This window comes from Cupressus sempervirens, chromosome 5 (assembly GCF_028749045.1).
Source record: "Cupressus sempervirens isolate cs-2001-9-10 chromosome 5, ASM2874904v1, whole genome shotgun sequence".
Taxonomy (NCBI): domain Eukaryota; kingdom Viridiplantae; phylum Streptophyta; class Pinopsida; order Cupressales; family Cupressaceae; genus Cupressus; species Cupressus sempervirens.
The window spans coordinates 389,399,398-389,426,336 of NC_143122.1; the positions used below are offsets into that span (position 1 = coordinate 389,399,398).

Consider the following 26,939-nt stretch of genomic DNA (forward strand, 5'->3'; position numbering starts at 1 on the left):
CTCAATGCTATGGCTAAGGTTAATTTTATGTGAAATTCACCCACTGACTTGAAGGAGGTGGATAGAGTGGATCAAAGACAAACACGAATGGAATGATAAACATTCAAATCAATAAGCAAAACACAAAGACATCAAACTGTGCTACAACACTTCACACTCAACATAACTAAAATTCATTACAAATCCTTAGAATGCTACAACATTCTATCCACTCATGATCCACAATGAGAAACCCAAAATGGGCTCTGCTAATCACAGGCCCAATCCATTATATTTATAAGAAAACACATATTAAATGTTGTAGCAAAGAGTTGGAAATACAATTAATGTTGGATGGTGGGGCTGGTGTGTTGGTCGGTGCTTGGACGGCTGAGGACTGCTAATGACGGCTACTTTTGGCTATTTTTCTGTGGTTGTGGATTGCGGGTAGGTGGGAGAAATTACTTGCCAACATGACCTTTTCTACTGCTCTTGTGATTGTTTATCTCATTAACCACTCAATACTTCTCCTATGGATTTGAACAAGGATCTCCCTTAGAAGCCCTGTATCATTTCAACACATCTTATTGGAAAAAATACTTGTTTTAAACAAGAGTTGCAGGGCAGCCAAGTTCCTGCCAGAGATAGAAGATGGTGGGGTTAAGCCCGTCTTATGGTTAAGTTGAGCCTGTCTTATGGTTAAGTGTCTATGTGGTTTTTGAAATTCCAATCTTGCTAAATAGTGTGATTAAAGTATGAAGTGAAGCTGGATAATATGTTTAAAGAATTTGTATTGACATATATGGAACAAGCGCCTACAATCCTTATAAAGCTTTTGATACTCACTAGTTTAAAATCAGTTGAGCTAAAATAAGGATGAAAGCATTTGGTAGTTTAAAATATTAGAAAAGTTGCATTTTTGTAACATCTAAAACTGGAAGAGAATTTTTTCCAACCTCGTCACAGTATTTTGTGCTGAGGTAGCTAATAATTCATGCCTTCACTTGAATAGGAATGCTGGAAACAGTTGACTCTCTGCAGAGCTGGATTGAGCCCCAATAGGAAAGTTGCAAACATTATTCAGTGAGAAACATCAACAAGGAGAAACAACAAGAAGGAGAAACATAGAAAACTATACTTGTGTACAATTATAGATAAAATTCCTAAAAAAATTTGAGAGATTTAATGTCAAACATACAGGTAGGAAGTGTTGGAAATTAATGTCAAGGGCCAGCTGTTTGTCCTCGAGCCCCACACCCATCTACCCTGTCAGCACCGCAGGCATTTATGGACGGCAGGCATTCATTTTTTGGTAGGTGAGAGTTTGAAATTTGAATGTTGAGAGGGAAAATGAAATATGATAAAAGGAATGTTTCAACATTCATTCAATATGGAGAGCAGATCAAGCAGATCAGATTAGAAGTTGCAGAGAAGAGCAGTGGAAGAAGATCAGCAGATCCAGTCATTAGAGTGCAGAGAAGGAAGTTTGTTTATTTCATGCCTGCAGTTGCTCGTCTTCTATCTGATCATTCTATAAGTTTATTGTTCATTGGATTCGACCTATGAAGCAGTGATTGCTCCAGGCGTTTTTGTATGCAACCATTAGAGCTGCAAGTTTAAAGTTTGAAGTATTGAAGTCGTTTGAAGTTTTAGAGTTTTTCTGGTTGAAGCCGAATGCTCCCAGATCTTGTATTGTTTTTAAATCAAAGTTAAATACTAAGCAAGCTGGCATACTCGAAACTATTGTTCTTCCTCTCTACATTGCATTTGAGAAGATCTTTGTTGAATATTTTTAGTTCTGAGTTTCTGGTTTTAATCGTGAAAAGTTTCACGTGATATCTGGTCGCTCGGCTTGGTCCCTATTTCTCCACACTACAAGCCGAGCTCACTCGGCACCTTCCCTTGCCGAGCTCTCCTCTTTGTGCCGAGTTCACTCGGCACCTGTTGCCTGTCACTTGGCACCTTCATGTGCCGAGCACTTTTCTTAAGTGCCAAGCAACCTGCCACTCGACACCTTCAAGTGCCGAGTAAAACTGGCACTTGGCACCTTCATGTGTCGAGCAAACTTTTAGGGTTAGGGTTGCAGTTTTAAGTTGTGAGTTTGATTTTAATCTATTTTTCTCACATGGTATCAGAGCTTTGAGGCCCCACATCCAAAGTGAGTTAGGGAATTTGTTTTTTCTTGGGATATTTATTATGGCAGGAGATGCAGGAAAGATATGGCAACAGCCACCATCATTTAATGGACAGAATTATGATACGTTTGCAAAGAAGATGAAAACCATTATGGTTGCAAATGATTTGTGGGAGTTTGTGGTCAATGGATTCAATGATGTGACTGATCCAACTCAGTATGTTGCCCTTACAAATGCACAGAAGACTCATTTGAAAGAGTCAAGGAGGAAGGATGCTAAGGCATTAAGTTTGATTGAAGCAGCAATGACAGAGACAGTATTCCCAAAGATTGCAGCAGAAAATTATGCAAAGGAAGCATGGGTTATCCTTGAGACGAACTTCAAGGGGACTGATAAAGTCCGTATTGTAAAGCTACAGAACATAAGGAGGGAGTTTGAGAACCTTCAGATGAAGGAGAATGAATCAGTTGCAGACTTCAGTTCAAGGACCTCCAATGTGATTAACCAACTGAAGTCAAATGGAGAAGACTATCAAGAGCAGAGGATAGTGGAGAAGATATTGAGGAGTTTACCTCATAAATATGACCATTTGGTCATGACCATAGAAGAGGCAAAAGACCTCACTGTTTTGACAATGGATGAGTTGATGGGTTCTCTTCAAACCCATGAGTATAGGATCAATAGATCCACATCTTCTTCTACCCAAGACCAAGCATTCAAGGCTCAATCAAATCCAAAAGGAAGGGGGAGAGGAAGAAATGGCTCAGGCAGAAACTCCAGAGGTAGAGGCCGAGGTAATGGAGGACAAAGAAATGCTGCAGCAGAAAGCTCAGGAAGAGTAGATGGAGCAAGTAGCTCACAAAATACTTCAAGAGGAGGTAAGAAAAACGACAACTCAAATAAGAGTAATGTAGAATGCTACTATTGTCATAAATATGGGCATTATGCAAATGAATGCTGGAAGAAGCAGAAAGATCAGTCAGGACAAGCAGATGTGGCTGATGTGAATATGGGAAGTGAAAACACTGCCTTCATCATGTGTAATGTTGGTGAAGAAGGAAGCCTTGAGGTTTGGTACCTCGACAGTGGATGTAGCAACCACATGAGTGGTAATGAAACCTTGTTTTCATTCATTGACAAGAGTTTCAAATCAGAAATTAAGATGGGTAACAATGGAACCCTACCAGTTGTGAGCAAAGGATCTATTATGGTCCGCACCAAGAAAGGTGAGAAAAGGGAAATAAAAAATGTATATTTTGCCCCTGGTATGAAGCACAATTTGATGAGCATTGGTCAGCTCATTTAAAATGGATACAAAGTGCTAATGGAGAATGACATGTGTGTCATTCAAGAAAAGGATGGGAGCAAGAACTTACTTGCAGCAGTTCAAATGACAAAGAACAGAATGTTTCCCTTGAAAATTGAGACATGTTTCTCATCTCAAGTTAGTGCTGCATCTTCCACACAATCAGCTCTAAGGAGTGTGATTGAAGACCCCTCATGGTTATGGCACCTCAGGTATGGTCATCTTGGCTATGCTGGTTTAAATTTATTGTCAAATAAAAGAATGGTAGAAGGTTTGCCACATGTAGGAAATTCATGTGACAAGTGTGAGGCTTGTATTTTAGGTAAGCAACATAGGCTTCCCTTTAATTTTGAAAATTCTAAGAGGGCTAGATATCCATTAGAATTAGTGCCTACTGACCTAGTCAGTCCTATGCAAGTTACTTCCATTGGGAAGAGTACATATTTTATGACATTTATTGATGATTTCAGTCATAGGACATGGGTGTATTTCTTAAAGAATAAATCTGAAGCATTTAATAAATTTGTAGAATGTAAAGCCCAGGCTGAAAGAGAATGTGGACACTATATCAAGGTCCTTAGATCAGATAGAGGAGGGGAGTATACTTCCAATTCTTTTGTAAATTTTTGCAGGAAACATGGCATTAAGAAAAAGCTCACAGCCAGCTATACACCACAGCAGAATGGAGTGGCTGAAAGAAAGAATAGGACCATTGTTGAAATGGCAAGGAGCATGATGAAAGAGAAAGGTCTCCCAACTGAATTTTGGGGAGAGGCTGTGGCAACAGCAGTTTACCTAATTAATAGGTGTCCCACAAAGGCAGTCCGTGATAGAATTCCAATGGAAGCTTGGTCACGAATAAGATGGACAGTTGAACACTTAAGAGTGTTTGGATGTGTAGCATATGCACATGTGCCTAAAGAGCAAAGGCAGAAATTTGATGACAAAGGTGTGAAATGCATTTTCACAGGGTACAGCCCAGAATCAAAGGCATACAGATTGTATGACCCATTGAACAACAAGATGATTCTTTCAAGAGATGTGGAATTTCTTGAAAATCAATCTTGGTATGGTTCAACTAATGAGTCACCGAGCACTTCTAGTAAAGTGCCAATTATGAGTGAAGAAGATGATGATGAACAGCAAGAAGAAGGAGCAGATAGAAGAAAAGGCAAGCAGGTTCAGACATTGCCGAGCTCCTCTAGGCATGATCGAGTGTCAGTGCCGAGTACCAGTGAAGACCGAGCTAGTCGGCAATGCAGCAGCAATGAAGATTCTAATCCCACACTCTCCTCCCTGTTACCAAGAAAGACCAAGAGTCTTTGGGAGATATACCAAGATGAAAGGTATGAAGATTATGATGAGAGTGTTAATTTTGCATTATTTTCTCATAGTGATCCAATATATTTTGAGGAAGCTATTAAGGAGAAGAAATGGTGTAATGCCATGGATGAGGAAATAGATGCCATAGAAAGGAATGAGACATGGGAGCTAATTGAATTGCCTCCCAAGAAGCATGTGATTGGAGTGAAATGGGTCTATAAGACCAAATGCAATGCTGAAGGCAAGATTGATAGGCATAAGGCAAGGCTGGTAGTCAAAGGCTACAAACAGCAATATGGCAGAGATTATGATGAGACCTATGCCCCAGTTGCAAGAATGGAAACCGTGCATGTTGTCATAGCAATTGCAGCTCAGCACAAGTGGAAGGTATTTCAAATGGATGTGAAGTCCGCCTTCCTTAATGGTGTATTGAAAGAAGAAGTGTATGTGGAGCAACCACCTAGTTATGAAGTTGCAGGTGAAAAACACAAAGCATATAGATTGAAGAGAGCTCTTTATGGGCTCAAGTAAGCTCCACGGGCATGGTACAATAGGATTGACTCATATTTGATGAGCAATGGCTTTAGCAAAAGCAATGGTGAGCCTACTCTTTACATCAATGCAGCAGATGGTAATGTATTGATTGTTGTCTTGTATGTAGATGATTTAATTTTTACTAGTAATGACAAGGCTCTAATTGGTGAGTTTAAAGAGGCCATGAAAAGTGAATTTGAAATGACAGACCTAGGTCTCTTGAAATACTTTCTAGGCATAGAAGTAAAAAAAATGCATAATGGCATTTTCATCTCTCAAGAAAAATATGCAGGACAGATCTTGGAGAGATTTAACATGCATAATAGTAAGGCGGCCCCCACACCAACAGCAGTAGGTCTGAAGTTGAGCAAGGAAGACTTTAGCAAGAGAGTGGATCCAACATTATACAAGAGTATGGTTGGAAGTCTAATGTATTTGACTGCAACTCGGCTAGACCTAATGCATGCAGTAAGTTTGATTTCCAGATTTATGAAAACACCAAAGGATTCCCATTGGCAAGCGGGAAAAAGGATCCTAAGGTATGTGAAAGGTACCAAGGGATTTGGAATCTTGTATACTGCAAATGATGACTTTAAGTTGGTGGGTTACACAGATAGTGATTGGGCTGGAAGTATAGATGATAGGAAGAGCACTTCCGGATACATGTTTCATATGGGATCGGGTGCAATTTCATGGGCATCCAAGAAGCAACCTATTGTTGCTCAATCTACAGCAGAGGCTGAATACATTGCAGCAAATGCAGCAGCATGTCAAGCAATTTGGCTAAGGAGGATCTTGACAGATTTGAATGAAAGGCAAAAGGATGGAACTACACTTTATTGTGACAACATCTCATCAATTGCATTGTCTAAGAATCCAGTCTTCCATGGGAGAAGCAAGCATATAGAGATCAGATATCACTTCATCAGAGAGTTGGTGGAGAATGGGGATATCAAAATTGAATATTGCAAGTTAGAGCAGCAGCTAGCAGATATTTTTACCAAGCCATTAGGCATTGGAACTTTTGTGCACCTAAGACAGAGTCTTGGTGTAGTTGATTTGGATCAATAGTGATCCTTATGTGTGGGTCTCAAGACAAAGGGGGAGTGTTGGAAATTAACATCAAGGGCCAGCTGTTTGTCCTCGAGCCCCACACCCATCTACCCTGTCAGCACCGCAGGCATTTATGGACGGCATGCATTCATTTTTTGGTAGGTGAGAGTTTGAAATTTGAACATTGAGAGGGAAAATGAAATATGATAAAAGGAATGTTTCAACATTCATTCAATATGGAGAGCAGATCAAGCAGATCAGATTAGAAGTTGCAGAGAAAAGCAGTGGAAGAAGATCAGCAGATCTAGTCGTCTGAGTGTAGAGAAGGAAGTTTGTTTATTTCGTGCTTGCAGTTGCACGTCTTCTCTCTGATCATTCTGTAAGTTTATTGTTCATTGTATTCGACCTGTGAAGCAGTGATTACTCTAGGCATTTTTGTATGCATCCATTAGAGCTACAAGTTTAAAGTTTGAAGTATTGAAGTTGTTTGAAGTTTTAGGGTTTTTCTGGTTGAAGCCGAATGCTCCCAGATCTTGTATTGTTTTTAAATCAAAGTTAAATACTAAGCAACTTGGCATACTCGAAACTATTGTTCTTCCTCTCTACATTGCATTTGAGAAGATCTTTGTTGAATATTTTTAGTTCTGAGTTTCTGGTTTTAATCGTGAAAAGTTTCACGTGATATCTGGTCGCTCGGCTTGGTCCCTGTTTCTCCACACTACAAGCCGAGCTCACTCGGCACCTTCCCTTGCTGAGCTCTCCTCTTTGTGCCGAGTTCACTCGGCACCTGTTGCCTGTCACTTGGCACCTTCATGTGCCGAGCACTTTTCTTAAGTGCCGAGCAACCTACCACTCGGCACCTTCAAGTGCTGAGTAAAAATGGCACTCGACACCTTCATGTGCCGAGCAAACTTTTAGGGTTAGGGTTGCAGTTTTAAGTTGTGAGTTTGATTTTAATCTATTTTTCTCACAGGAAGATTCGATAACAATACAGGCATAACACAATCTCTACCGCCCACTATAGTCCATTCCTAAAAATTCTCCTTCGAGGAGAAAATTTGCTCTAAATTTTGGGTAAAGACAATGTTATTAGTTTTATGGGTTTCAAACTTCCATGTGAAGCATGGTGTAGCACAAAGCCTATAAATTGTCTGCATATATTTTTATGGTAGCATTATGATGGTCATGAGTAAGCATTCATTAATTTGACCGTTTCTCTAATGCATATTGGTAGGTTGCATTTACACCCACAAAAATGTTAAAGTCCCTCAAATGATGCTGTGAACGATGTGCATGGCTTGTTCCAAAGCTTCGATGGACATCATAATGGTGGAAAAGACCTTAATAGTTTGCAAAGCATATTAAAGATCCTTATCAAATCTGTTGCAAGATGTTTACTAGCATCCCCTAAGTAGAGAACATGCTACCAATACAAGATAGTAGACGTCAAGGAGATCAAGCTATACTATTGCTATCAAGAAGTATTATATTTTTTAGAATTACTAAGTGCAATAACATGTGGTGGTATTCATGACTCATCTTTAGTCACAAAAATAAACCAAAATACTAAACAGTGGATAGCTGATTCATTGTGTTCCTGGAACTACTGTTGTTTTAAGCGCAGTTGGATACCAGAAATAAGTTGTAATCTTCTATAGGAGCACACAATGGTCTGGCTATGAAAGGCTCAAAACAAACCATTATAATGCAGATAAAGCCATGAAAATCATTCATAATAAGGAACAACAAATAAGTTATAGTTATTCAATGAAACAATGACCTTGAAGGCCAAATCAAAAGTAGTGTGAGGATGTCACTGCTCTTTAAATATTGCTTTGGGGTTCACTTGCTATCACTAAGGTTAATTTTATGTGAAATTCACCTAGTAACCTTGTTTGCTGCTCATGTGGTTTTTTATCTTGTTAACCATAAAAATATTTCTCTTATGGATTTGAACACAGATCTTCTTTAGAAGCCCTGTACATTTTATAAAATTAGAAGCAAAACTAAAGTGTCAAACTCTTGTCACAAAAAGTCCCAACCGCAAATCAAAATTGACCTACAAGCCCTAAACATGTTAGCCAGTTGATTGACAACATTTTCCTAAATTTCTGCATAACTATATTTACATTTGTATAGTTTAGTTTTGACAATTCATAATTGTATGTATTTCTTGCTCTAAAAGGTGTAGCTGCACACCATCACAATGTCATGGATGTGTTTATGCGAAGGGGAATTATAGTTGCAGTGCAGTATGTTCAAGTATTTTGAATTGCCAAGGAAAATACCCACTGGTTGCTGGGAAATGGTGGCTAAAGCTAAGATTATAATGACCCAGATCCCACTAGTTCAATTTGATGGTCTCAGTAGCTTCAGTAAAAGAGTCTCCTAAGAGCATCATGTGATGTGGATTAAAGAATACATTGATTGAATAAATAATTTTAAAAGAGTTTAATATCTATTTTTAGATAATTACATCAAGAGTGTTATAGAAATATTTAATTAGGTTCTAAGATTTAGACATGATGCAGATCCATTTTTGACTGCTTGTTACAAATTTGCAGCTTCACAGAAATGTAAAACTCAACGAGTGGTGCCATTATCTACCCTACTTAATTTTTTTCTCTGCATTGATAATGCATGAAAGGAAAAGCTGCATATAATAATTTACATTAGTTTCTTCTATGTGACAGTCCCGTACTGCTACACCTAAAAGTTCAAGTGAAGGGGAAAAAAGCTAAATAAGTCTACAGTCATGCATGTTATCTGCACTTAAGGCTGTCATAGCTCAAGTAGGGAGAAGAAAGAAGAGCATCACTGAGAAAAATCCCCAACTCTAAAGAACAAATTTAAAAAGGTGGGAAGATGAGCGCAAGGGTTAGAATACCTCTGAGCAGCCTCAACAAACACATCGGTCTATTCCTCGGTGCCAGTATATCCAAAGTATTCTACACACAACAAGCTGGTACTGTCCTCCATTTTTGTAATCGCCATAGCGGTCTGTTACAGCCGAAGGATAGAGACACCCGTCACACCTGCATGAAGGAGTGGAGGCAGCTGGTGCTTTCGATAATCCTGCAGCAACCGACGGCCCTAAACCTCGTTGTATGGAAAAACCTGGAAAAAAAATTATTAGTTCCTGTTGTCCACCTCGATTCTCCCCTCTTCTCTCACCTCGATTATTGTGAATGTGTGAATATCCCCTGTCAGTGGTAAACATCGAGCACCTTCAGCGGTGGTGGAAGACTACGAAAGGGAAAAAATAGGATATGTCGGTGATAGAGATTGGCTAATAAAAATATTTAATAACGAGTTAAGGAGAGCTCTAGGCAATAGTTTCCTGAAGGGCAGGAACTAATAAAATGAGAAGCAAAACTAAAGTGTTAAACGCTTATTACAAAAGGCCCCAACCACAAATCAAAACTGGCCCACAGGCCCTAAATATGTTAATCAGTTGATCGACAAGATTCTTACATTCGTATAATTAAGCTTCAACAATTAATAATGATAAGCTTTACCTTCTCTGACAGGTGTAGCTGCATGCCATCCCTCCAACATAGCTATGTTTGGGCGTTCAAACACACAAAGGAGAATTATAGTTGTAGTGTAGTATATTCAACTATTCTATGTTGCAAGCATGGGAAGATAATCTAAGAGACAAAAATGGTGGTTGATAGCCAAGGATGGCTGCTCAAATGGGTTCATGGACAGATTAAAATAACCCATCAAATACAAATATTTGCAAATTTGAAAGTCTTTATGATACTTCTATAAGAAATTCAATTTTTGATGATTTTTGAACTATAGATGACACATTCAATTTGTGGCATCATAGATTATAGTTATAAGAAAGTAAAAGTTCTGTGCCCTTTCAATGGAATGTGGAGGGGTGAGAAGAGATAGAAACCCAACTGTTTTTATTTTAAACAATGACAAAATTGATTTAAATATTTCTAAAACTTTCTCATTTCCAGGCACAAATAGTTTATCAAATCTACTACCAACCCTTCGTGCATGACATAATTTGGACAACCTCCAACGTTAAACGGTTAGGCCCCGTTTGGTTGCTGGAAGATGAGGGCCAAAACCGGGTTATCAGGAGGGGCAAAACCAGGTTTTGCAAAAAAACTTTGTTGTTTGGTTGGTTAAAATTATAACCCGGTTTTCAATTTCATCTTCCAATTTTGGTCTTCCAGTAAAAAGGTGGAATTCGAAATTAAAACCAGGTTTTGAATTTTATGACAGTTTTTTTAATAATATTGTGGGGTCCACAATATATTCATCTTCTGTGTCAACCAAACGGACGATTAGTGAAGACCCTAAGAAGTTTAAACTCTACACGATATACACTTCAAAGTAAGCCTTATAGTTTCATTTCAAATTATATCCTTTTGTGCAGCATGCTAAGAGATAAAACCAGAGAGAATTGGGTTCATTTCACATTATCACTCTGAATACAAACCCTAGCAACATGACAAAGTATTACAAAGTTGAGGGAAAAAATGAACATGTTTGGGCTATTTTGAAGTCTGCACACAGAGAGGCTTGTGTCAGTGCCCTAAGTGCTTTGCGAATCAGTCTCATGAACAACAATGACTGCACAATTTCCAACAAAATAACTATTCTTGTAACGAAGTAAGGTTATTCCAAACACAAATATATGGAAAAAAAATGAGAGATTCGTAAGATGTGCAATTTTGTGTATGCATAAACCAGTCGATGAAGATAACAAAACAGAAAGAAAAAAATATCTGCTTCTCTTGCTTGACTAGGCAGCCAAAAGAACAAAGAGCACCTCAATGATGAGCTGCAGGAGAACACAAACTGTTAAGTCGAAACAACCATAAAAAGTGCTTTGTAATGAACGAAAAGTAACAAAATGAAACAAGTTTCTTTATCAGAATGAGGATTTTCCCCAACAAAGAATGTCATCCACATTTATTCATTAGTCTAATGCCAGCTACTCGCTTGTAGTGGACTTTACTTGCCTTTGAGACCATTGAAATTAACAATTTTAATTTGGATTGAGAAAAATACCCAGCCCTTTGTTTATTGTACCTTGAAGTAATCACCAGAATACTACCACTTGGCTGAAGAAAAAAGAAACAAAAGGCAATAGTAACAGAATAACCTGCATGCCTGGTGATGCAAATTTGAGCTATAATCTTCTGTCCATGGTGCAAAATTCTAATCGTTTGTCCACCACAGAGTAGAGCCACCTCTGATACTGTTCTTGCAGCAGCGTATTTTTTAGATCAACATTTGCGCATAACAGGCCAAGAATAAATTTGCATGAAATATAGATAACACGTTTCTCCAGTGCCAGGAATCAACATTTCTCTCATGCCACATATCTAGAGTATGCAAAACCTAAAAGCATAGATGAGCCAAGTGGGCTGTGAAAGGAGCTGCCACATATTTCTACAAGTTACAAATTTTGCAAGGAAAAATACCACCGGGGAAAAAGAGCATGACCAATAAAAAATTATATAGTTAGTATTTTGAAAAAACTTTTGGCAGGATGATAGTTAAGAGTGAGATCTAGAAATTATGTATTTTTTCATAATTGTTTGATCACTAGTTTATTTTCTATGATTTTTCAAAGTGACTCCATCCTGAAATTCTAGTACCTATTTGTGCGTTGGGCATAACTTGCATCAAAATAATATGAAATCAATATAAAAAAATTTAAAAGTGTATAGTATCAAGTGTAGAACAATTATATGCAATTTATTTTCCATTTTATTAAGTTTATCAAAAGTTATTAAGAAAGTGGTAGACATATGTTTCAAGGATTGTCAAGACAATGATATAGAAAAGTCAACTTCACAATGCTAATCTTGTCCAAAAAATAAAAAAATTATATGGTCAAAAAGATAAGAAAATGCATGAGATTATTGTGGTGATTTTAGAAATACGCACTTCACCATTTGCAAACTTGATCAAGTCAAAGACAATAATTGATCTTAGAAGTTTATAAAACATCTAAACGAATGAAAAATAGAGGGAAAACATTAACCTGAGCCTTTAGATAGTTGAAAAGTCCTATTACCAAGCCTAATCATGATCACACTCTTTTCATAACAAAACACAATTGTGTTATTCTTTGTATGACTAAACTGCCATACTAAACATAACACAATCGTGATGTCTAGTATGACTTTATTAGAGATAATAGAATTGCATTATATCCATGTAAAATTATACACAATTGTTGAAAGGCCTAATAAGCCTAATTAGGCCCAATTAATGAAGAAACTACCTAAAAATAGAATAGTTTTATCAAAAAATGATTGGAGGGACGATGCACAGTGGATTTTATACAAAGATTCAAATGTCAATTTTGTCAAGGAAAGTTTAGCTTTTGGAACTCGGACTATGGGTATTAGAATCATTCAGTTTGTTTTTCATCAAAATTGCAACCCTTATAGGGAAGACCTAATTAAAATCCAACAATACAATGTATGGTCAGGATATAGGAGAGAGATTCTTATGGTTGAACCAGAAGATAAATCATCTTTTGAAGAAATGACAAAGACTTCTTGTGAAGGCTCTGAGGTACGTCGATTAATTTTACTAAACTTTCTCTTTGATTTTTATCGTGTAGGAAAATTTAGTGATGGGATTTTGTTTCTATGTCAAGAATAGGAAGAAGAAGGGTCTTAAATTAAGCTAAGGGTGCATCACCATGATAAACAAGGAAACCTACAAAAATATTCTTCTTGAATGGCTGGACAAATTATTGGAGCTCTTGCCGAGATGAAATGAAAATTGATACATGACAATGATAGAAAATTTAGTATAGATGTTGAAATAATGAAACATGGTGATAAGCACTCTAGTGAATATATGTGCCATCTTCTTCACAAATTTTGTGTGACATACTAGTAGTTGGAAGTGTCATCTTCATAAGAAATTTTCAATGACAATCTAGTAGTTGTAGGTGCCATCTTCATCAAAAGTTTAATAAGTACATGTACATTAAAGATCTTATGTCACTACTTGAGCTAGTAGTAGATGGTGAGTATTAATCATCATCATCTAACATAGGCTCACATGCATGTATCATGTGTTAAGTGTAACCAAGGTGAATGTTAACTAGATCTTCCTAGTCTCAACAATCTTAGAAATCATCATTGCCTATCAATATGTCACTACCACCAGATGTGGAGGGCATGGAAATGAAACCATCAAATTTATCATATGTAGTACTCTTAATTTAATATGTCTACAATCATTTTGTCACTTGTAAAAATGAGCCAATTTCCATTGTAACAAATATTTGTACAAGTATTTGGGTTTAAGTATGTAGTTATGACTCTGTATGTTAATGGAGTATGTAATATGGGTTAAATACTATTATTTCTTTTGGATCTATTATGATGCTTTTATACAACCATTGAATCCTAATTCACAAAATTATTCACAGTGGTAAGAGCAAGAACAAGAACATACTAGTAGAAATGGACAGAGGTATTGAATCAATATAAAAATAACATTTTTGAATCATACAAGGTTTGATATGGATTCTAACAACTAAATTGTTTTATTTGTTGTCATCTCTCGTATATCTTTTTATAAGATCATGCTAAGTTTTTTTTTAGTGCACCTTCTTTTTCAAGGTATCTATAGAGCTTATCACTAAACTTTAGATCTCTATTTTCATGTAGGTACACTAAAAGGACAAGGAGGTCTAGTTGGGAGAAAGCCTCAAAAGTAACATGACATCGATTGAGGTGAGATATCTAAGATTACTACAAATCCAATAGATGCTTCTCCTCTATTGAAAAATATAAGCTCTTTCAATGAATTTTTGGCCCTAATATATCAAAAGGGGTCATGATGGGTCCTAGTGTGTCAAAAGAGACAATAGGACCCCTCAAGATCTCATAAGATCTCTCCAAAATTTATTTCTAACTACATGTGTACTGAAGACCTTCTGTCACCACTTGCGCTACAAGTAGATGGTGAGTATCAATCTCAATCATCTAACATCTAGGCTCACATGCATATCATGTATTAAGTTCAACCAAGGTGAATGATAATGAGGTCTCTGGACAACATATCAATTATCAAAAGAGCATGCTTTATTCCTTCAACACTAAAATTTATCTCCAACATCATATTACTAGCGAACTTAATTGTCAAGTTGCTTCCCTCACTGACACTTATCTTGGCCTCCCCTTACCATTAAGGATGTCTCCTCTCAATTATGGAATATGGTTGTTGAAAGAATGCAGAAGAAGCTATTGGGGTGGAAGGGAAAGGTTCTTAGAAGTGTTGATAAAATTCAACTTATCACTACTTCTCTCTAGGGGATTAATTTTTATTTTAGATATCCTTATTCAAGATCTTGAAAAGGTTCAATGATATCTTGGGGAAAATTCAGAGAAATGTTTTATGGTCAGGCACTGAGGAAAAGATGATGAGTATTTTTAGTTGGGAGAGAGTTTGTAAGCCAAAATCCCAAGGCAAGGTAAACCTAAGGAGACTAAGAGATATTAATAGGGCCCTTATTACTAAGATTGGATGTGAACTATCCTAGAACTCGGTAGGTTAGTATAGGATAATGAGGGCCAAATATTTATGTGGGATTCCCTTTAACTAGTTATTTTATAATCTTGACCTCCTACGTAAATCAAGGATCTAGTCCAACATTGATAAATGTTATAAGTTATTAAGAGAAGGGGTGAAATGGGGCTTTGGGGATGGGAATACTATTAGATTTTAGGAAGAAAGGTGGATTGGGGATGTTCCTCTAAGTTTCACCAAGTTTTCCTCTTTAAAGGAAATTAGTGTAGCTAACTATGGTCTTAGGGCATCTAATTATATTAACAATGGTAAATGGAAAGTCATAAATCTTGGTAAACTTAATTTAGTTGATGGTTCTATAAAGGAGGAGCTATTGGGAAATTTTGAAATAAATTTGTATACCTTCCTTCCTTGACAAGGATAGGATGATTTGGGACCAAACATCTTGGGGTGACTTTAGTGTGAGGTCGGTCTATTATAATATTATTGGCCCAAGAAACTCCTCTTAAATTTGGAAGTATGTTTGGAACTCTCACTTCCTTCCTAAGATTAGTTTTTTTTGGTGGTTAGTTATGCACAACAGTATCCTTGTGATTGATAACCTTCAAAGATGTGACTTCCATCTTGTTAACTACTGTGTTCTATGTAGCTATAAGGAGGAAACTATCCCTCACCTTTAAATTCACTACTCTCATACTTCTACTATGTGGTCTAGTCAATTAAATTGGATGGGGATTTCTTGGGTCTTTGATATTGTAGGATTCCAAAAAAAGTACTCTTTGTATTATGTGGACATTACCAGGTTGGGAATTCTATGTGTTAGGTAGGATCCCAAGGAAGTGCATTTTTTATTATTTTGGCATTGTAAGGTTGGGCATTCTATGTGTTAGGTAGAATCCCAAGGAAGTATAAGGCTTCATAGTTGGGTAGGAAAGAACCACAACCATATTTTATGTAATAATTGAATGGTGTGAAGATCATACATCAAAATTTGTGCTTATATGTTAATTAAGCACACTGTGGTGACGAGTTGGACTTGAGGGCCTACATCATAGAAATGATAAAAATTGGGTTTACAAATCCTTGCAGGGATCGATGAGCATACATAGATTAATTACTTAATGGTGTAGATCAAACGGTAGGTGATATTGCACTTGTATGATGTACTTATTGTTCCATGTCTGACATGTAGGTCAATATTTTCTATGGTGAACATTGAGGTATGATACTTTAGATTATACTTGATGAATTTATTATTCATGCATTTTGATGGGTGGATGATATGTAGGTCAAAATCCTTGGATAATGTCATGTGTTACATTCTTAAATGGATAATTATTTGTTAATCCTTGATTATGGTTAATGAAATAATTGTTGACTATTCAAACTAGGGTTGCACTTGATTATTTTTCCATTTCTTGAAATTGATGATGTGGAAATTTCTTAATAGGACATGGTTCTTACATATGATGAAATAAAGTTTGACATGTAGGTCAACTTCTTGAGTATATTCATTTATGGCATATTCATGTGTTGAAATATTGTGTTTGACAGTTGGTCAAAAGTTGACTTATGAAATGTAATTATTATTGTATCTATCATGTCGACATGTAGGTAAAAAAACTAGAATAAAGTTGCATAACTAAGTGGAATATATTTTATTTCTTTCTTGATTTGACCATGTGGAGTTAAATTTTGACTTTGACTTGACATGACTCTTTGGCCTATGTGGCAAGTGTATGGAAATGTGATCTTTCTACAAGAATATAAAAAGGGTATGTATAGATTCTTCTTGTATCCAATATTGAGTGTATATTGCATTGATGCTATGCATATGTCATGATCCACCTTGTGTGACTCCTTCTTGATAGGAATTTATTAGCAAATTTGACTCAACCAACCTTGTCGATGAACATCAACCAAAGATTTGGTTGTCTTGAATCATCTATTGGAATCCTAGTCAAAATGTTGTTCGACATAGGATTAGCGATTTTGTATTTGACTTAGACTTTTAATCAATATTTCTTTGATACATATGACTATGTACCCTTTATATCATCCATTTACTTATCATATTTATTAGATTTATATCTTTAATTTAGAGGTATATGATGCATTATGATGTAATTACATTGTATGTCAACTTCTGAAAGCATTTGTATGCATGATGATGATCAAATGTTGATGAGTACATTGATGATTTTATATGTGTATGTCTTTATATTTCATGATGAATTAGATGTAAGGTGATTGCATTACTTGATTATGTTTCATGGATATTGACTTATTGATGTGGACACTTAGTGAGCACCACATCTTAGATGGTACATGTAGTATGTATAGTTGATTATTTTTGTTACTCATAATCAAGGTGTGATTAAAGATGAGTTAAAAGGAAAATGTTGACTCCTAATATTTATATTGAATACTTGTCTTTTTGAGCCATTGATACTGGGAACAAGCTAAAGAGTATTGGGAGTGTATATTTATAAGTATGGTAGGAAGTGGATATGAAGTACCTACTAGCAGGGTCAAATCCATGTGATGCCAAGATATGGTAAGTAAGCATAGTTATGTGGGTGATATTGTGTGATTTTAAGGTAGGTTGTTACTTAATTTTGAGGATCATTGAGATAATGAAGTAATTGATTTGATATTTCATTGGAAATTTAATTTGAATGATGGTATACGATGGACTAATACCCAGTGTTGTTCCTATCCATGTAACATGAAACAATACACCATAAGAGAGGGAGAATATTGTTGGAGAGAGGTAGCCTAGCCTTGTAAAACTATAGAATGGTAATGGAATTCACAAACTCATGTAGGAATGATTAATTAATATATGTTTAATGCACCATGTGTTACCTCTATTCCTAAATTTTATGTGTTGAATTGATTAGATAAGAAAATGAATTTGACCAAGTCAATGTGGTTGATATAGCTAAATGTGCTACTTGTATTTTTATGAATAATGAAAGCTGGATTAAAATAATCTTAATGTTATAAGATTCTTGTGCACTTTTTCTATATACTACTGCATCAAGACGATGCAATTTCTAAGTGGGGAAGGATGTCACAACCTGTTTCCCCTCAACTTGGATAAAATGGAAATTCTATTGCTATGTGGAAGTGTTAACTTAAAAAATTTGTGTTCTAGAAATGACTTATTTTTATTAATGACATAAATAGTTAGATATAATACTATATTTCATCTTTAAAAAATTGTGTTAGTTACAAATGGAGGGTATAATATAACTTGGACAACATTCTTGGGGAAGACCTCTCGGAGCTGGAGAGTAGAAGAAGAGAAAGAAAAAGGGAAACGGTTTTGGGGAAACCATAAAAAAGAAGCCCTAAAGACTTATTGTATCGAGGCAAGAGGTGTGAAATGACATAGAGAGGTGGCAGTGGTTCAAGGAAAAGAGGACAAAGCTACTCACTTGGCTTAGAGATCATTATTTTCCTCCCATTTGAGGTAGGCCATGGTTGGAATGGTAATCAATCTTCAAATAGGTTAATACTAGTTTGAAGATTTTGCAGGTCACTTCTCCAATCTTTACCTGACCTGTGTGTACTTCTCTTTCTAATATTTCCATTCATTCAGTTATTATAGAAAAGTAAATTCTTTCAATTCTTCATATGGATAATGCCCCTTTTATTTTGTGGACAAGTCATAGTAATAGGATTGTTGTCTGGTTCTGAATGTCCTTGACTAAGTATGTTTGTAGATTTCAACCTACAAAAAAAAAGTTATTCAACCTTGATAGGTGCATTCATAACTAAGGACCCCTATTTGCCTTTAATTTTATTGTTCAATCCTGATTTTGATGAATTTGAAATGAAATTGAATAGAATAAGTTACTAATCGAATGAGTTAAGTTATCAATTGGTAACAAAACTATTGATCATCAGAGAACATTCTCTTAATTTAGAGCAAAATGTTTATTATGGTATTGAATTTCATGAAAATTTTACAACATTCGAATTCTTGCTTGCTTTCACAACATAGAGATGATGTATTCTAATAATGAAATTCTAGCCTTACGACACAAAATAACTTTACCAGTTGTCAAATTGTCTGACTGAACTAAGACTCTTTATTTTATTTTTTATTTTATGTGTCAATGAATATAGAGTTTATGATATGAATTTGAGTTCGTCTTACTTCACTATAACTAGAACATTAAGTGATGATCTTTTATCTTGGACATCAAAAAAAATCTAACCATACTATGGTGTTAGAATTTACATAATTCTATAACAATTATCTTTCTATCTCTGTTATGCTAAATTACTAGGTGTTGTTTATAAAGCTAGTAGCGGTAAGTCAATATCTAGATATAAAATTTTGTACAAGTTTCATCAGTGCATGCGACATTATAAAGAATTGTATTTTCTTGGAATGATTATATACAAATGGAAATTAAAGACATGGTGTTTATTTTATTTCCCGATTTGATTATGCAAGTACAATGATTTGAAAAATGGTGACTAGTAAATTTATGTGTTGAAATGCCATTTCCTTTCTTCTAGGATAGAGGTTCTTATTTGATTGGCAATACAAAGTGATACCATTGAATTTATACTTGAAATTGAAGCATATATTCTTTAAAAATCAATTCCCCCGATTTTCAAATTTCTAATGCTAGATTCAAATTTGTGTTGATGCTAGAGAAGCAAAACAAAATTACCCAAGAGAATTGTCATGTACAAGACACAACATATCATTCAATAATGATCATTTAAAAACATTATATTTTGTTGTGTTTATTTCTGATTGACTCTAGAAAAATTCATTTATTTTTTATTTTTTTCAATGAAAAGATTTAAAAACTTCAAAATTACAAAGGACCAATTCGATAAAGACACTACAAACTTTAGACACAAATTTTGATGGACACTGGAAACTAATTGGGAAAAAGGGTCAGGCAAAAAACATTAGTCTTCGTGTGTAAAGGCAGGACTAATAACGTGCAAATGAAGGTAGACTAGCTAATATATACTCTATATGTAGAATACGCCAAGATGCATCGAGGCGTTGAATTTTTTTTTAATATATATTAAAAGTGAATAATGAAAAAATTCAACGCCTCGATGCATCTCGGCGTATTCTACATATAGAGTATATATTAGCTAGTAGCAGTTGCGGCGTGCATAACACATTGAATAATTAATTTGATTATGTTTAAAATATAACTTTACAATTTATATCATCATTAGGTTTAGTATTAGGATTACTATTACTATATATTTATTATTATAATAATTAGGGATAAGTTTTAGTGTTAATGTGTTTATGATTGGAAATGTGCTTAGTGTTAATATTAAAGTTAGGGATAGTGTTAGGGTCAGGGCCTGGACTTATATTATCATTACGGCTATAGTTTATGTCATGATCAATATTAGCAGCTAGGGTTAGAATAAAAGATTATGTTAATAGAATGGTTAATGTTATGACTATATCTAGAGTTGGTGTTAGGGTTAAAGTTTAACTTATAGGCCTAGAGTTAGGCTTGGGATTATGGCTAGAGTGTCTATTTAGATCATGGTTTGTATTATGCTTAGGATTGAAATCTTGATTAGGTTTGGGATTATAGCTTAGGATTAGGATTATCTTCAAGGTTAGGATTTACATCATGGTTAGTATTGTGGTTAAGATTTAGGTTTCAATTAGAGTAAGATTAGGGCTTATAATTAAAGGATTTTCATTAGGGTTAGGGTTTACATTGGTTTTAGTATTAGTGTTAGAATTAGGATAAACATTTTAAGTTTATGGAATTGTTAGGGTCAATGTTTTATTTAGGATTATAATTTAGTATAATTTATGGGTTAATAGTTAGGTCAATGGTTAAGGATTTAGGATGAGGGTTTATCATATTGGTTTATGATTTAGCTCAAGATTAGGGTTTAGGGTTTAGAATTTATAATCAGGGCTTAGAAATAAATTTTGAGATCAAGTTTTATCTTTAGGATCCATGGTTATGGTTAGGGTTAAGGTTTGTGTATGCATTTATAATGGCTTTTAAGTATTATGGTTGTAGTTAGGGTTAGGGTTAATATTAGGGATTAAAATTTATAAACATAGTTAGGATTCAAATTTATCAATTTTAAGATTATAGTTAGGTAAATGGTTTTAGGGTTAGTTTTTGAAATAAGTTTAGAGTTAAACTGTACATCATGGTTAGGGATAGGGATAGGGTTATCATAAGGGTTAGGGTTAGTGGTATTATTAGGATAAAGGTTATAATTATGGTTAGTATAAGAATTATGATGAGGGTTAGGAGTAAGGGTATTTTCTAACTATGGTTTGGTTATATGATTCAAATTGATCTTTTGTTAGGATTCAAATTATGGTATAGTTATCGTGAATGTTAGGGTTGGGTTAATGGTTATGGTTATAGTTTAGATTATATTATAGTTAGGGTTAAAATAGGGATATATTAGTTTAGTTAATGTTATGATTCAAGAAAAATTAAGATTAGAGTTAAGGTTAGCTTAGGATAAGGTGCAAATTAGAGGGAAAATATTTGATTTATAGTTAGGGTTGAAGATAACTTTAAAGTTGAGAGTTTGATTACGGTTAGAGTTAATTTATTGTTAGGATTTTATTATACTTTGGGTGGTATTAATAGAGTTAAATTAGGGTAATAAATTATTTATATTACTCTTAGGATAATGTTGAGGTTTCGGTTTCAAGTTGGGTTACATATCATTTAAAACAAGGGTCATATTTCATGTATGTACATGTGTTTATGTATGCATGTATCTCAAATGTAATATTATAATTTAGGATTAGGGTCAACTTGTTTAAATTTTATGTAAGTTAGGCCTCAATTAGGTTTTGAAATAGGGTTTTAGTGTAAGGGTTATAATTAGGCTCAATTTTAGGGTAAGATTTAGGGTTATGACATTCTTAGGGTTTATATGAGTATAATTTAGCATTATTTAGGGGTTAATATTAAGAAATTAGGATAAGGGTTTAGTATATAAGTTTATGATTTGGTTCAAGATTATGATTTAGGGTTTATCATTTATAATAAGGGTTTAGAAATTAAATTTTAAGATTAAGATTAGGGTTAGGGTTTGGATAATGGTTAGGGTTAGGGTTTGGTTAGGTTAGAGTTTTGATGATGGTTAGGGTTAGGGTTTGGATAATTATTTTAGTTAAGGTTTAGGGTTAGAGTTAGGATTATGGTTAGGGCTATGATTTAGGATTGAGACCTTGGAGGTTAGGACTACAAATTATTGTCTATCAATTAAGGTTAGTATTAGGCTTTAGCATTTAGGATTTAGGGTTATAGTTATGATTAGGGTTAGGGTTGGGTTTACATTTCTATTAGTATTATTTATAGGGTTAGGATATGGGTTGACATTGCTATTAGTATTATTTTTAGGGTTATGGTTTGTATCAAGGTTAAAATTTATGGATAGGATTATGATTAGGGCTTATAATTTAGGATAAGGGTTGGGGCATATCATCTAGTATAAGGGTTTACAATTAGGGTTAGAATTATTATTTAGTACTTAAAATTAGTTTATAGCTTTTAGAATTAGAGTTTAGCATTTAAATTTAACATTTTAGGATTAGTGTACAAAGATTAGGGTTTAGTATTTAGGGTCATGGTTTAACATTTATGATTTATGATTATGATTAGGGTTAGGGTATGGGTTTACATCATTTTTAGAAGTATGGTTAGAGGGTTAGGATTTGTATTAGGGATAAGATTTTGGATTATGGTTTTAACACACAGTTTTAAAATTTATAATTAAAGTTAGGATCAAGTATTATGATTTACTATTTAATGTTGGGGTTTATCATTTAGGTCTGTGATTTAAATTGAGATTTAGGAGTTATGGTTGAGCATCTAAGATTAGGGGTTATAATTTATGATTAGGGTTTTGCAGCTAGGATTATGACCCAGTTTAGTATTTAGGACTATTATTTAGCATTGAGGTTTAAGAGTTAAAATTTAGGTATTTAGTATTTAGGCTTATGATTAAGATTTAAGTATACTTTACATTATGATTAGTATTATGGTTAGGGTTAGAGTTCAAGTATTAAGCTTAGTATTTAGAGTTACAATTAGGGTTATGGCTTAGCATTTAGTATTAGGGTTAGGGTTACTCATGTTACAATTTTGATTAAGGTTAGAGTTTAGGATTATGATAAGATTTTACCTTGAATGTTTAGTATTGTGTTTAAGATTATGGTTTTATTATGTTTAGGAATTAGGATTGGGGTTTAAATTTAATGATTAGGATTACTATTAGGGCTGAGTTTTACATATTGCACTTTGGTTATTTCTTTTTTTAAATTAAAAATATGAAATCATCTAAAACTTTATTGTGAAATTGATCTCAAGTATTCATGTAATCTAACCCCTAACAACAAAACTCAAACCGTAAACCTAAACTTCATTATTCTTATGAACTGAAATTTATTAAATCACATAAATCTTAAGTTCTATTTCATATTCTTTGGGTTCCTACTTTATATGTTTCTAAAACTATTTAATGTTGGGGTTTAGCATTTTGGTCTACGGTTCAAATTGAGATTTAGGAGTTATGGTTGAGCATCTAAGATTAGGGGTTATAATTTATAATTAAGGTTTTACAGTTAGGATTATGACCTGGTTTAGTATTTAAGACTATTGTTTAGCATTGAGGTTTAAGAGTTAGAATTTAAGTATTTAGTGTTTACTCTTATGACTAAGATTTAAGTATACTTTACATTGTGATTAGTATTATGGTTAGGGTTAGAGTTCAAGTATTAATCTTAGTATTTGGAGTTACAATTAGGCTTATGACTTAGCATTTAGTATCAGGGTTAGGGTTACTCACATTACAATTTTGATTAAGGTTAGAGTTTAGGATTATGATAAGATTTTACCTTGAATGTTTAGTATTGTGTTTAAGATTATGGTTTTATTGGGTTTAGGAATTAGAATTGGGGTTTAAATTTAGTGATTAGGATTACTATTAGGGCTCGGTTTTACATATTGCACTCTGGCTATTTCTTTTTTTAAATTCAAAATATGAATCCATCTAAAAATTAATTGTAGAATTGATCTCAAATATTCGTGTAATCTAACCCTTAGCAACAAAACTCAAATCATAAACCTAAATTTCATTATTCTTATAAACTCAAATTAAGTTCTATTTCATATTCTTTGGGTTCCTACTTAATATGTTTCTTATCATATAAATATTTAAAAATGTCTAATATATTTTAATTTAGGTTTAATGAAAACTTTTAAAAAACTGCTAAATTGAATTAATTCTTCAAAAATATTTTTCAACATTAAAATATATTCTTTTATTTTTAAAAATATAATTATTTTGTTGATCATAATGTATTACTATTATTTAATGAAAAATAAACTTATATTTATACAAAGAACATATTTTTAGAGATAGAATATTTCTATATTTTAGTAGATATATTTAAAATCAAATCCTAATTGAAATAGAACATTTGTATAATTTTTTAGATATATTTAATCTTTCTAAACTTTTATCATATGTATTTAATCAAAGAACAAATTTTTCGAAATAGAATATTTCTATATTTTAGTAGATATATTTAAAATCAAAATTTGAAACTAACATCTAGATAGAAATAGAAATAGAACATTTCTATAATTTTTTAGATATATTTAATCTTTCTAAACTTTTATCATATGTATTTAATCAAAGAACAAATTTTTAGAAATAGAATATTTCTATATTTTAGTAGATATATTTAAAATCAAAATTTGAAACTAACATCTAGATAGAAATAGAAAATTTCTATAATTTTTTAAATATATTCAATCTTTCTAAACTTTTCTCAAATGTATACATAGCAATTCACATATAAATTCTAATTTTTTCATAAATTTCTAATAACAATACTCAGAATTCTCAAAATCTGATACAATTGATAATACTAAATTAATTTATTTCCTTTGATTTACATGTAGCCCTATTAAATCCTCATATTTCCTATCTTTGAAGGTGTGCCATTTGATTTGGGATGCCTATTTTGAAGTTTTGTTTTTGACCTCATTATTATTAATGGTGAAACATTTTGGTGTGTTTACTTTGCAAATCACGAGTTCCACGCATTGGTGGAAACAGATAGAAATCAGAAAAAAATGGAAGCGGCAAGTTCATTTAGAATATACAAATAAATGCACGAAATCATTGATGGTTTATTTATATTTGCGGCCACTAATGTTGCCTTCATATTTATTGTCATCTGATGAATAGTCATGAGTCTCCTTTACAAAATTTTCTATAATCAAATCTTGCATTGAGGTGTAATTTGACTTATCAGGCTCATTTTTGTGTTCATTCTAGAGTATCCTTACGGCTTCTTCAATGTCGACAGATTTTTCTTGTTTATTTTCATTGCTTTTTCCTCCAAGATGTTCGGAGACCTCTCCATTAAATCAATAAATGTTTTGAAGTGGTTTCCTATATTCTCGACCGTTAGAATTGACTGAAGTGCTTTCCTATATTCTCGGCCGTTATTGATCGAAATGCTTTTCTTGCATGTTGACAATGGAATGGGAATGGTTTCTTTATTCTTTCATCCGTTTTTTTAATGACCTTCTATAGAAGGATCGAATGCCATTGTAGTTTTACGCCTCTCGGCGTAATAAATTGAATCCTGTCTGAATAATGTTTATATTTGATACATAGAATGGAGTCGAACCGTAAGAATCGGAAGTAATAAAAATAAAATGTAAAGTACTTGGTCAGTACATTGGAAAACAAAAATATCAACGTTCAAAAGTCTGGGTTCTGTAGAGAATTATCAGAAGAAAAATCGAAGGCTTTGGAGGTTCGGTCACTTCAGCAAACGTCAACGGAGAGTAGTCTTTTGTAGGCCTTTCCTATGTTAATTTTAGTGACATATTCATGCCTTTCAGTAGTATGATATTAAATATTGACTATCTATTATTATTATTATTATTATATATCTTTGGCATCTGTAATGATTTAGCTTCAGAGATATGCAAGCACCAGAATCTTTACACTACATGTTTTTCATTGCCCTATCTACAATTCTCTCTGCTAAAAGCTCTTGTTTTAACTGTTATCATGTTTAGATTGTTAAAACTGGCCAGATTGGCGCCTGAGACAACATTTCTTTGAGGGATTCGGCCCATAAGTGTTTATTTGCTTTCACTGATGTTAATTCGTTGTTCAAAATTCGCATGTTATACACAAAAATAAGCATTTTGGAAACTTCCATTCTATTAAAAAAAAATAGTGGCCAAGACTGACAAAATGGACAGTTAAAATTGTGTAAGATTGACATTGTATTTTTTTAATTTTTTTGACAGTTTTAAAGCCTTTTCATTAACTATTCTTATGCAGATGAATGCAACCGTATTTCATTCTTCCGATAATAAATAGAGCTATTATTGATACACCCTTCCGAATTCAAAATAATTAATTTTACATAATTATGTAGATGATTGCAATGATCTTGTACTCTTTCTATAATAAATAGGATTATTGATTTTAAAATGAATTGAAACACTTCACTACTGGTACGCCTTCCACTTTAAAAATTTTTTTTACACAATTTAAAAAATTAGTAATTCTTATGGTTTCTAATCTAAATTGTTCCATAATTGTAGCATTTCCATTGATCTTGTTATTTTTATTTCTAGATAAAAAGAACTTAATTATATATTAAAAAAAAAAAAATTATAACTCAACTAAAAATGATTAGATCACTCTATGAATAATAGTAGCTTAACTATATATCTAATTTACCATATAAAGTCAACATCAACAGAATCCATCAAAGAAACCTAAAAGAAAAACATAATTCCATGTAAGATACTTAAACATAATTTCATGTATATATAATGTTATTATATAAAATAAACATATATGATAAAATTTATATAAGAAGATGGTTAATTATGAATTCAATATATATATATATATATATATATATATATATATATATATATATATATATATATATATATATTTGATGGAAGGTTCAAACTTCAGCGAGGCACAAAGTCTGCGAGCTACTGTAATGTCCCCATTTTAGCAGTTCACCAAGT

General features: G+C 33.6%; 1 protein-coding gene across 1 annotated transcript; it reads right to left on the reverse strand.

Annotated features, from left to right (window-relative positions):
• Positions 1-393: 393 nt before the first annotated feature.
• LOC149556421 (uncharacterized) lies at positions 394-10,377 on the reverse strand. Its single transcript, XM_089830735.1, has 3 exons — positions 9,849-10,377; positions 9,218-9,533; positions 394-614 (listed from the first exon to the last, which is right to left on the reverse strand). Exons 1-2 carry the CDS (start codon positions 9,875-9,877, stop codon positions 9,230-9,232), a joined length of 333 nt encoding a protein of 110 aa, XP_089686861.1. The 5' UTR covers positions 9,878-10,377; the 3' UTR covers positions 394-614; positions 9,218-9,229.
• Between the last annotated feature and the right edge of the window lie 16,562 nt (positions 10,378-26,939).

What these genes read in the sequence shown, in the direction of transcription:
- LOC149556421 (XM_089830735.1), bottom strand. Translation starts at nt 9,877, where the DNA reads ATGGCATGCAGCTACACCTGTCAGAGAAG. An exon ending in AGCTACACCTGTCAGAGAAG is followed by an intron (nt 9,534 to 9,848) that starts GTAAAGCTTATC and finishes TACCACTGACAG; the next exon opens with GGGATATTCACACATTCACA.